Source organism: Peromyscus leucopus, chromosome 8a (genome assembly GCF_004664715.2).
Source record: "Peromyscus leucopus breed LL Stock chromosome 8a, UCI_PerLeu_2.1, whole genome shotgun sequence".
Classification (NCBI taxonomy): domain Eukaryota; kingdom Metazoa; phylum Chordata; class Mammalia; order Rodentia; family Cricetidae; genus Peromyscus; species Peromyscus leucopus.
The window spans coordinates 49,433,770-49,445,119 of record NC_051085.1 but is presented as its reverse complement, the minus strand read 5'-3'; the positions used below and the strand labels follow the sequence as shown (position 1 = coordinate 49,445,119).

General features: G+C 45.5%; 2 protein-coding genes and 1 non-coding gene across 6 annotated transcripts in view; 2 read left to right on the top strand and 1 right to left on the bottom strand.

Moving 5' to 3' along the window:
- Window positions 1-538: 538 nt before the first annotated feature.
- On the bottom strand, window positions 539-5,295 carry Mrpl18 (mitochondrial ribosomal protein L18). 2 transcript variants are annotated; one of them, XM_028866670.2, is made up of 4 exons: window positions 4,848-5,040; window positions 4,378-4,564; window positions 1,997-2,228; window positions 539-912 (listed from the first exon to the last, which is right to left on the bottom strand). In XM_028866670.2, the coding sequence occupies exons 1-4, from the start codon at window positions 4,897-4,899 to the stop codon at window positions 841-843; spliced, it is 543 nt and encodes a 180-aa protein (XP_028722503.1). In that variant the 5' UTR covers window positions 4,900-5,040; the 3' UTR covers window positions 539-840. The 2 variants fall into 2 exon arrangements, with proteins under 2 accessions (XP_028722503.1, XP_028722504.1); XM_028866671.2 differs by having other exon boundaries at window positions 845-912; window positions 2,146-2,228; window positions 4,848-5,295.
- A 306-nt stretch (window positions 5,296-5,601) lies between these two features.
- Tcp1 (t-complex 1) overlaps window positions 5,602-11,350 on the top strand; it is a 31,858-nt gene continuing 26,109 nt past the window's right edge. For all 3 annotated transcript variants that reach the window (XM_037200350.1, XM_037200351.1, XM_028866673.2), the window contains exons 1-7: window positions 5,602-5,802; window positions 7,059-7,144; window positions 7,271-7,399; window positions 8,611-8,708; window positions 9,074-9,184; window positions 9,481-9,662; window positions 10,455-10,581. In XM_037200350.1, the coding sequence (XP_037056245.1) occupies window positions 5,739-5,802; window positions 7,059-7,144; window positions 7,271-7,399; window positions 8,611-8,708; window positions 9,074-9,184; window positions 9,481-9,662; window positions 10,455-10,581 (797 nt within the window). In that variant the 5' untranslated portion in view covers window positions 5,602-5,738. The remainder of the gene's footprint in view (window positions 5,803-7,058; window positions 7,145-7,270; window positions 7,400-8,610; window positions 8,709-9,073; window positions 9,185-9,480; window positions 9,663-10,454; window positions 10,582-11,350) is intronic.
- Window positions 8,850-8,986, top strand: LOC114691405. The gene has a single exon (XR_003734213.1). It is a non-coding gene; the product is annotated as a small nucleolar RNA SNORA29 (small nucleolar RNA).

The following is an 11,350-nucleotide window of genomic DNA, read 5'->3' as shown; positions in this document are numbered from 1 at the left end:
AGGCACATACATGTGCACATGTGTGCAGTACCTGTAGAGGCCAGAAGTGGGTGTTGGATTCCCTAGAACTTGAGTACCAGCTGTGAGCTACTTACTCTTCTGGTCGTGGGAACCAAACCCAGTTCCTGTGCAAGAGCAGCCAGTGCTTCTAACCACACTGAGCCACCTCTCCAGCCCCTGGTATGACTATTTGTTTATACAGCTTCTTCTACAGCCAGATTTGAATTCTCAAATGAACATTCACCACCCATCACTTCCACCTCCCGTTGGCTGCTCCTCACACTCATTTCTAAGATTTGCCTAGAATCGCTAGGAAGTGAGTCCAAGGAAGTCTACAAGGCGTTTGCAGCATATTGCCAGAGTACTTACAGTTACACTGATATTAAAAACAAGACAAAACGCCAGCCCCCCTCCTGGGCAGCAAGCAACCCTCATTCCCTGATGACTGGCCAGGAGCCATCCATGATACCTAGTGCTTTACAGAGACTTCTCCTTTGCTCTGGAGTCACAAGGTGCTTAGATAATAACACAACAAGGGTTCAGAGTTCGTTATAAATGTTTTAATTTGCTCTTCAAATGGGTGTAACTGCTTTTAAGTACTGATGTCCACGAAAGAGGGCAAGTTTAGTCCTCAATTAAAATAAAACCACACAAGCACAAAGAAGTGGGAAGAGGCTCACTTTAAAAAATTTTCCACTGTTACATTATTGCTATGAAGCTTTCAGTCTGGTTTTCCTTCCAAATGCTTTTCTCTGTTTTCAGAGGCAGATGCTTTCTTTGGACGGCTCAAGTAGCTGATAGTCTTATGTTTATTCTTTCAAAGCAGTTCATGCTTCTACTTCATTCATAGATTCTCCGAGGTTCCTGAAGCACCACACCGCCCTCTGTCATGGCATTCTGTAAACACTTTATCTGGTTTGAAGATCAGAGAGGGAAAAAAAAAGGAAAACACTGTTAACCTTCAAAAACCTGAAACATGTTTGCCTTCCAAATGACAAAGATACCACTGAATCATCTTGTTGACCTCCCAGCCTGCACTGGTTTTTCTCTGGTGATCTTAGGAACATAAGAAAAAGGAAGTGGAGAGCTATCAGTGGTCAGCATCTTCAACTACACAGGCCGATGCCAGCGTTAACAACAGGAAGTGCAGTGCTAACATCCAAGACTCCAGGGATTCTGTCATCTAGTGTTTTAAACGTGCAATACTTACTGACCTCAGTTTGTGCAGAGAGTGGGAGCACCAGCTCCTGTGGGCTTGCAAAAACCAAGTGCTGTCACAGTACCCAGCCACAGGCCTAACATGTGGAATATCCTCAGAAAATAATGTAAGTGTATCTAATACCAAGAACTAACAAAATGTCCTCTATTGTCTCTTTATGTTGCTAGAGACTGCCCATGCCAGGCAATGCTCTCAGAGCTGCATCCCCAGTTCTGTACCGTGTGTGTGTGTGTGTGTGTGTGTGTGTGTGTGTGTGTGTGTGTGTGTGTACCGTGTGCGTGCGCGCTATGAATGGAACACAAGGCATCCAGCATGGCAGACGAGGCACTGACTTATAGCCCCAGTCCCCACTTTTCCTTTTAAAATTTTGAGACAGGGTATTACTAAGTTGTTTAAGCCTTGAACTTGAGATTCCTCTGCCTCAAACCCTCGACGGCTGGAATTATAGACCTGTATCACCCCCCACACTCCCACCCCCACTCTATCCCTGACTAGATGGAACTTGCTTTGTAAACCTGGCCTGAACTCAAGCGCTCCATCTCTCTCTGCTTCTACCACACCAGGCCAAATTTTTATCTTCTTGGTTTGTTTGTTTTTCTAGACAGGGTTTCTCTGTGTAGTCATAGCTATGCTGGAACTCACACTCTGTAGACCAGGCTGGCCTCAAACTCAATGATCCACCTGCCTCTGCCTCTCGAGTGCTGGGATCAAAGGTGTGTGCCACCACCAATGCCCCCAATTTTTATCTTTTAGGTAAATATATAGAAGTAAAAATACCGAGTCTGAGGATGCCTCCCAAGGGGTTGGCTGGTAGACCATGAAGTTGATTCCTGCTTCTAGGCAGCGCCGTGCCAACACACGTCCTATGCTCTCACAAGCCACCACGTTTCTGGTATTGTAAAGGTGTTTTTTAATAGCCCATTCACGAGTAGATGCCGAAACCACCACCTGGCCGTTTTGGTGCTCAACCAGTGCTTCTACGTGATGCTGAGTCTTTATAACTCGCAACCTAAATGGGATGAAAAGAAAATAAAATTGTCAAACAATCTACTTACCAAAAAGTTCAATTACTTCAGGTGAATAAATGCCTAGGTGTTTCTCAAGAGTGTAGTGACTAGGCTGTTAAGATAGATCAGTGGGGGCTGGAGAGATGGCTCAGGGGTTAAGAGCACTGGCTGCTTCCAAAGGTCCTGAGTTCAATTCCCAGCAATCACAATGGCTCTGTAATGAGATCTGGTGCCCTCTGCTGGCCTGCAGACATACTGCTGGCAGAACATTGTGTACATAATAAATAAATCTTAAAAAAAAAAAAAAAAAGATCGCTCAGTGGGTAAAGGTTCTTCCTGGCAAGACTGACCACCTACATTCAATCCCTAGGACTTACAAGCTAGAATGTGATGTAGGAGTGTGTGGTGTATGCAAAGACCTACAAGTATGCACACACCAACAATAAACTGAAAAAAGAAAAATCCCACTCTAACAAATACCGAGGAAACATCCCACCTCCATACTGTAGCACTGTGGTAATAACCTAACGCTCGGGCTCTAAGGTCACATACAAACATGTCTGAATCCTAGCTCTGGCGTTTACTCATCATATCTCCCTGTTCGAATTCCCCAGTCTCTGTAAAGTCGAGAAAATTATTACACCTGTTTCATAATGTAGTTTACATAACTAAATGAAAAAATACATAAACTCAAAGCAACTAGCATAGTTCCTGCTAAATACAATGTTTTTAATAAACAGCCATCTTGGGGCTGGGGAGTGCAGTCCAGGGGCAGAGCACTTGCTTTGTGTGCTGAAGGTCCTGGTCTAACCCTCATAGTTCTCCCGAAATGAAGTTTAACATCGATTTTTATGTGTATGAGTGTTTTGCCTACATGTATGTCTGTTGTTACACACTGGAGTTACAGCCAGTTGTGGGTACTGGGACCCGAACCTGGGTCCTCTGCAAGCGCAGTGCCTTTTAACCAGTGAGCTATTGCTCCAGCCTCCACAAATAAAATTCAAAAGTTTTTAAAGAAAGTACCTCATTTCTACAAAGTCTTGTAACTGTCCTTCCAATTATTCCCCACCTCAAAAACTAAGGCCCAGACTTTATTCTCTATTATTTACCCTAATCCGTAAACTAATAACCTAATTCTGCTTACTACTCTGTAAGTAGCTTTCTGTTTTCTTTTCTTTTTTTAAGATTTATTTATTTATTATGCATACAGTGTTCTGCCTGCATGTATGCCTGCATGCCAGAAGAGGGCACCAGATCTCATAGATGGTTGTAAGTCACCATGTGGTTGCTGGGAATTGAACTCAGGACCTTTAGAAGAGCAGTCAGTGCTCTTAACCACTGAGCCATCTCTCCAGCCCCCAGCTTTCTGTTTTCATCACACTTCACTCACCCCTTTATTTACCGAACTCCAGGTACACACGCCTGGAGGTTCCTCACAGACACTAAACTCAATCCCAGCCTAGTAGCCTCCTCTACCAGAATGTCCTTCATGGCAGATGGTTGATTGTCTTCCTGTCCTTTAGGATCTCAGCTTTTTTGTTTGCTTTTTGCCTTTTCTTTTTTTTAAAGATTTATTTTATTTATTTATTTATTTTATTAATTTATTATGTATACAGCATATGTGACTAGAGGCTACAGGCCAGAAGAGCGAACCAGATCTCATTATAGATGGTTGTGAGCCACCATGTGGTTAAATTGAACTCAGGACCTCTGGAAGAGCAGTCAGTGCTCTTAACCTCTGAGCCATCTCTCCAGCCGCTTTTGCCTTTTCAAGACAGGGTTTCTCTGTGTAGCTTTGGAACCTGTCCTGGAACTCACTTTTATAGACCAGTCTGGCCTCAAACTCACAGAAATCCACCTGCCTCTGCCTCCTAAGTGCTGCGATTAAAGGCATGTGCCGCCGCTGCCCGGCTAGATCTCAGCTTTTTGACATGTCACCTCTTCAGAGAGGCGTCAATACATAGTCTCTTGTTATCTTTAAAAGTTTTCTTCAGGACAACCATTAGTTGTTTGCTCCATGGTCGCTCTACTCACGTCACCTTCCTGACACTGACTTATCTGGCAGGGTCGGTCAATCAAGGAATGATGAAAACGACGTGTGAGGTGCTATGCACAGCTCTCGGCAGTCAGCCACAAGCCGACTTCAATTACCTGTGCCAGAACTCCCGGCTGGGCCACACTGTAGCCCAGCCCCGTTCTTTCCTGGCTACACCTAAGAGCTCCAGATTCCGAGGGTTCCGGTTGATGAACTCGGGGGCCACAGCCTCGTTTTCCTTCGTCTCCACTTCGTGCTGAATCGCGGGCGTGGAACTGGTTGAGAGGGCTGCGAGCCCACACTCTAGGAAATGAAAACGACCCCACGGATGTTTAAAATGACTGTTCCGGGCACGAGCGGGGCATGCTCTGACCATTCCCATCGCCAGGCCCAGAGGCGGGGAGAAAGGGCCGTCTGCCCACCGGTGACCACCACAGACCCATAACGTTCTACGGTCACCCCGGGGCGGTCAGTGCGTTCACTTTCCCACGCGGAACCCGGGGTGGGGGGTTTGCAAAACCGGATTTGCAAATTCCCATATACTGCGCACAGAGCGCAGGCACCGGAGTGGGGCGAGATTAGTTACCCAGGTTCCTGCAAACAGACAGGCCCTTCCAGAACCGCGGCTGAAGCGCCATCGCTGGCGGGACGTCGGCAAAGCCTCCCCGTGCCCTGCCTGCCCTTGCCCACCGCTGTCGGAGCGAAGGCCTAGCGGCCCGCAGCCATATTAACTGAGGGAAAAGCTACAGCTGCCAGCAGGTCCTTGGTGTCTCCGGGACCCGGAACTTAACAAGCTCCCTAGTCCTGAGTGGCCGAGCGAGCGGTCAGTTATGTCTAGTGCGCCAATCACCGGGGACGTCGAGGCGAGGGGCGGGGCCAGGCTGAGGTTTTTGGCGGGCCTGGTCGCAGAGCGGCCGACCACGAGGGGGCGCAACCGCCTTGAGCTCGGCAGGGCAGCGCGGGGTGCACGGTTTCCTCGTGGGGCCTGGACTGAGTCTCAGCTGACTCGCCGTGTGCTCCCGGACACCTAAATACGAGGGCTCAGAGATGAACGGCGCTCAGGCTCCCACCTGAACCTAGCAAGGGGTTCCGTCTGCTTCCCCCGCCCCATCCCGCCCCCACTCAACCCTACCCACTTCCCTAGAAAGCGCTAGAACGTGCAAACGCGCATGCGCACCGTGCGGCCTGACTTCGGCTCCCCACCCTCGCGCCTTTCTTATCCAGCTTCTGATTGGACAAAAATCGTAGGACCCTCCACTTCCGGCGTTTTCAGCCCTCCCCCCCAGTCCCTTCTTCCCAGCGTGCCTCGCGGCTAGCGGACAGTGGGAAGCGGGCGGGGCGCGTTACCCAGCAGCCCGCGCGGCGCCGCTCGGGCCTCTCCACGCCGTGGTCCCTGTCGTGGTGGCCGCTGACCAGCCTGGGAGCGGAGATACCGTTTAGTTTGCGGGATTAGCGAGCTCGGCCAGGTTCCCGAAAGATGGAGGGTCCTTTGTCCGTGTTCGGGGACCGCAGCACCGGGGAGGCGATCCGCTCCCAGAACGGTAAGGACGAGAGAGGGCCGGGCCGGGCCCGCGGCGGCGCAGGCCGAGGCCCAGCCGCGGTCGGGAGGCCGGGGCCACCGTCTTGGCACCGTGAAGTGGCCGGAGGAGCGGCCCGGGCCCAGTGCGGGCCTCACCCGCGGGCCGGCTCGCCGCCGTTGCGCCCTTCCGTGTAAGGGAGGAACGTTCGGGAGCGCAGCACGTTTTTGGGGGGGAAAGCGCGCAGGATGGGTGTGGGCGTCCGCGCCCCGAGTGAGAGCTGCGTTAACATGGAAGGCGAGCTCCGGACCTACTCGCCTGCCACGCCCCACGGCCCCTTTGTTCAGGTTCTAGCCGGGTTGCAGCGTCCCTGACTTGACCGGAGAAGAGTAGTTTCCCTCCCGTCCAGTTTGCTCCCGAGAAAATGCCCGCAGATTTTAGGTGGTCTCTGCGATGCTTCCCTCCGGCTGGCCGGCCGGGTTCTTGGATGTCCAGATCTTGGCAGTTGACAGCTACTCCCAGGAAAACTTAACGGATTGCAGATTGAACGTTAGCAAGCGACACTTAGCTACCATTATCGTTGTTAACGTTAATAGGAATTAACACGTGGTGAGTTGTAGTCGAGCCTGTTTTTGAAAGTATTTAACGTCTTCGAATCGTGGCTATGCTTACTAATTTTTTTTTATTAAAGCTCCCCCTCCCCCGAAATACAATCACTAATTAGATGGATTACCTACTATTCTTATTAAAACTTGCTAGAGTCTGAAGGAAAAAATATGAGGTGTACCTTAAAATTTTTCCTGCGTGGCTGGAGAGATGGCTCAGTGGTTAAGAACACTGGCTACTCTTCCAGAGGGCCCGGGTTCAGTTCCCAGCACCCACATGGCAGCTCACAACTGTCTGTAACTCTAGTTCCAGGAGATCTGACACCTTCACAGCAATGCACATAAAATAAATTTAAATAAATTATTTTAAAGATGTTTTGCAATGAATAGTGGCAGGGATTACTCTTTGGAAAATTTTTGTTTTTTTGTTGTTGTTGTTGTTGTTGCTTTGAGACAGGATTTCTCTGTGTAGCTTTGGCACCTGTCCTGGAACTCGATCTGTAGACCAAGCTATCAGAAAACTTTTTGGAACATTTGACATACTCAAAATAAAATAGTTAAGCTTCACTAGCCCTTAAATAGGTGGGGTTTCCCCCCCAGATTTTTGAGAAAATCATAGGTGCTTGGATGTCTCTTGTTTGTGAATTGTTCTGATTTTTTTTTCCCCATCTACAGTAATGGCTGCAGCTTCTATTGCCAACATTGTTAAAAGTTCTCTTGGACCAGTTGGCCTGGATAAAATGTTGGTGGATGATATTGGTGTAAGTATATCTAACTATTCTTAGTTGCCTTGATAAAAATAATTTCAAAAAAAACATCAAGATGGTTTTCTCTGTAAAGTCTTTGTTTCTACTTAAATATATTAAAGCTGAGTGTATATTTCCCAGGATGTAACCATTACTAATGATGGTGCCACCATCCTGAAGTTACTGGAGGTAGAACATCCTGCTGCTAAAGTTCTTTGTGAGCTGGCCGACCTGCAAGACAAAGAAGTTGGAGATGGGACTACTTCAGTGGTGAGGCACTGCCTGGGAGTGGCTAGAGAATAGTCACTTTATTAAAGTTGAATCCATGACAGAATCCTTTACTTTAGGTCATAAATAAGTCATGTGTTTATGGTCTCATAAACATTTGAAAACTAATCATTATAACTAGTTTGTGCAATTTAAGTAGGAAAAGAACTTAGGTAGTTGAATATAAGTTTGTTTTAAATACTGGGGTCTCATGAATTTGGGAGCTTATTTTCAACTCCCTTGCCATGATGTTTACATGTAGAAAAGAGCCCTGCCCCCCCCCCCACACACACACACAGGGTTTCTCTGTGTAGCTTTGGAGCCTGTCCTGGAATTCACTCTGTAGCTCAGGCTGGCCTCGAACTCACAGAGATCCGCCTGCCTCTGAAAAGAGTTTCTTATTTAAAGAAGAAAGTGTTACCAGGTTTGGGCTTCTTTGTTTGTTGTTTAATAGATACTTTTGAATTTTAAATGTGGGCAAGAAATCTTGGAAATTCAGAATAGAAAGTTGAGGAAGTTAATTTGCTACCATACAGTGCTAATTGCTACTCAGCAAACATGATTAATAACACACACTTGAATTATCCAGCATACTGATATAATACTGATATAATACTGTTTAATGAGGATGATGTTAACTCTAGCTAAACAGATTGTGGGGACATTTATTTAGAGACTTAATTTGGCCTTAGAAGACTGGAATCTTACGATCCTAAACAGTGAAAAAGTTCAATATTTTAAATGATTTTTAAAATTTAATTAAACAGAATAGCAAATATTTCAATTGTTAGATATTTAGCTTTTGTTGCATTCAATCTCTAAATGTAATGGCTATAAATTCTGTTGTGCTGGGGTTTTAGCATTTTTCTGGTGTTTGTAGCTCAGGCCATTTGCACAGAATACTTTGTAGTGGTCTCCATTTTATGTTGTCAGCAAGCTGCCACTAACATGTCTGCTGTGGCTGGTTAATAATGCCAGGCCGTAGCTGGGCATAGTAGTGCACATCTTTAATCCCAGCAGTGGGGAGGCATTGGCCAGTGGATCTCTGAGTGAGACCAGCCTGGTCTGCAAAGTGAGTTCCAGGACAGCCAGAGAAACCCTGTCTTGAAAAAACAAATAAGTAAATACAATAAAAATAAAGACGTTAGGTCATTTTAATGTTTTTCTGTATATACATTGTGCCATGAATACTTAAAGCAGTGTTTAATCAACAGGTAATTATTGCAGCAGAACTTCTGAAAAATGCAGATGAACTAGTCAAACAGAAAATTCATCCAACGTCAGTTATTAGTGGCTATCGGCTTGCCTGCAAGTAAGATTACATTCAAAGAAAATGTTATTGTGTGTAGTGGTTGTAGTCTGTCTTAATGTTGTGACTAATCTTAAATTGGAAATGTCATGTCTTAGCATTCAGGTGGTACTGTTTGAAGAGCTCAGCCCAGTGTGCTGCTTTTTTCCCATTTGACTACCACGTTTTCTCCTAATAGATTTTAGTGGCTATGCTTATGGGATAGAGGAAAGGTGCCATGATCTGAAGAGGGAGGACTTTTCGGTGTCTTCCCCCTATATGAAATGGCTGAACAGAAAACTATTGCCTGTGACATTTGATAGTGTGTTAAGCATGGTAAAATGCAGAACTTCTGAGTGACGTGTCTATATTTTTCTTTCCTGTAACAGGGAAGCAGTGCGCTATATCAGTGAGAACCTTATTATTAACACAGACGAACTTGGAAGAGACTGTCTGATCAATGCTGCTAAGACATCCATGTCTTCCAAAATTATTGGAATGTATCCTTAAATGTTCCAGTGAAATTTGGCCCACCTTTCACTCTTAAAAATAAGACTAGGTTTTACAGAATGTCAATTTTATGGGATAAAATTTAAAATGCTAGGCTAATGCAAATTGATGTTGTTGGAGAGAAAGGGCCGGAACTGCTGCTGCCTTTCCAGCCTTGCCATGGCGAAGGGTGATGTGAAATGCAGGTGGAGGTAAATGTACACAAGTCACCTTAACTGTAGGAATAGTACTTTCTTCCGTTGGTGAATTATTCCAAGTCTGTTGTTGTCTTTAACTGTTGTCTCAGAAATGGTGATTTCTTCTCTAATATGGTAGTGGATGCTGTACTTGCTGTTAAATACACAGATATGAAAGGCCAGCCTCGATATCCAGTCAATTCTGTTAATATTCTAAAAGCCCATGGGAGAAGTCAGATAGAAAGCATGCTGATCAATGGCTATGCACTCAATTGTGTGGTGGGATCTCAGGGTAAGTAAGGTTCATGGTTATTTGGATGCTATGGATATCACTCTATATAAATAAAACACTGATGGCCAGTGACCAGGCAGGAAGTATAGGTGGGACAGGGAGAGAGGAGAATTGGGGAAACTGGAAGAAAGGGGAGAGACACTGCAGCCACCGCCAGGACAAGCAGCATGTAAAGACGCCGATAAGCCACCAGCCACATGGCAAGGTATAGATTTATAAAAATGGGTTAATTTAAGATAAAAGAACAGTTAGCAAGAAGCCTGCCATGGCCATACAGTTTATAAATAATATAAGTGTCTGAGTGATTATTTTATACGTGGATTGTGGGACTGGGGTTTGGTGGAACCTGGAGAGAAGCCCTCCAGCAACATTTGGAAATTGAAACTACTACAGTTCAGTCACTTTTTTTGTTTTGGTTTTTGTCTGTGTGTTTTTCATAGTATATATCTTAATAGGCTTAAATTTTTGAGATGGGGAGCTGGGCATGGTAGAACGGGGCATTTAATTCCAGCACTGAGGAGTGGTGGGTAGGCAAGTCTCTGAATTTAGGCCAGCCTTGTTTACATAGTGAAAACCTGCCTTTAAAATAAAAAATAAAAAGGAATTTGTGGTGGGTATAGATTGAAAGAATTGTGTGCCCTTGCAATCATCAGGCTTTGCTAAGGTTTAATGTAATTACTTGCCGTCTACATTTGGTTTATGTATAACATGAAATTTTTTGTTATGGTTTTAAGGGTAACTGTCTTTTATGAACCCTAACATTGTTATAGTTGACCTTTTATTCATTTACAGGCATGCCCAAGAGAATAGTTAATGCAAAAATTGCTTGTCTTGACTTCAGCCTGCAGAAAACAAAAATGAAGCTTGGTGTACAGGTGGTTATTACAGACCCTGAGAAATTGGACCAAATTAGACAGAGGTATGTGGGGAGAGTTTTGCCTGTGAAAGGATGTTTGTAAATTAACACCCAGGAATTGTGGTCAAAATTGGCAGCATAGTGTTGCCTCAAGTGTTCGGGTCTGGGTGTGGCTGCTGTGGGTCTCACCTGAGATGCTGTGTGCTAAGGCAGTGTGACACAGCTGGCGGTGCTGACTGCAGCTGCTGTGACGTCACTCTAGCAGACATGCTTTCCTCCATTGTACTCTTGGGCATTGCTATTGTGTAATCGGCCTATCGCTGACCAGTATGTCCATTATGTGAATGGGACGTGGCTCTAATAGTTGACTTTTAATCTCTTCCGTTTGCTTATGATTTTCATGGTACATGTTACTGCCTCCTGGCAGGTTCATCTCAGACTTGTTAGAAATGTCCACAAATGAGCCGGGCAGTGGTGGCACATGCCTTTAATCCCAGGAGACAGGGGCAGGGGGATTTCTGTGTGTTTGGAGCCAGCCTAGTCTACAGAGCGAGTTCCAGAACAGCCAGGGAATCACAGAGCAACCCTGTCTTCAAAAAGAAAACAAAAGAAAGAAATGTCCACAGATGAACTCTGATTGCCTAACTAGTCCTAAAACCTGTATTTTGCTTCAGGAGTTCTTGGCTGTACCTTATAGGAACATAATTTTATAAACTTACTTTTCGGGTCAAGCTGTCTATCTTTGACAGATTACTTACCTCTGGTTTCTGTCTCTGAAGTCTTCATCTTTTCGGTCATTTTCACATTGACATTGCAGGCTTATTTGAAAACA

Coding starts and splice junctions, on each gene's coding strand:
- Mrpl18 (XM_028866670.2), bottom strand. CDS start 4,899: ATGGCGCTTCAGCCGCGGTTCTGGAAGGGCCTGTCTGTTTGCAGGAAC. Junction 4,565..4,847: donor GTCTGTTTGCAGGAACCTGG/GTAACTAATCTC, acceptor TTCATTTCCTAG/AGTGTGGGCTCGCAGCCCTC. Junction 913..1,996: donor GGGAGGCATCCTCAGACTCG/GTATTTTTACTT, acceptor TCTTCAAACCAG/ATAAAGTGTTTACAGAATGC.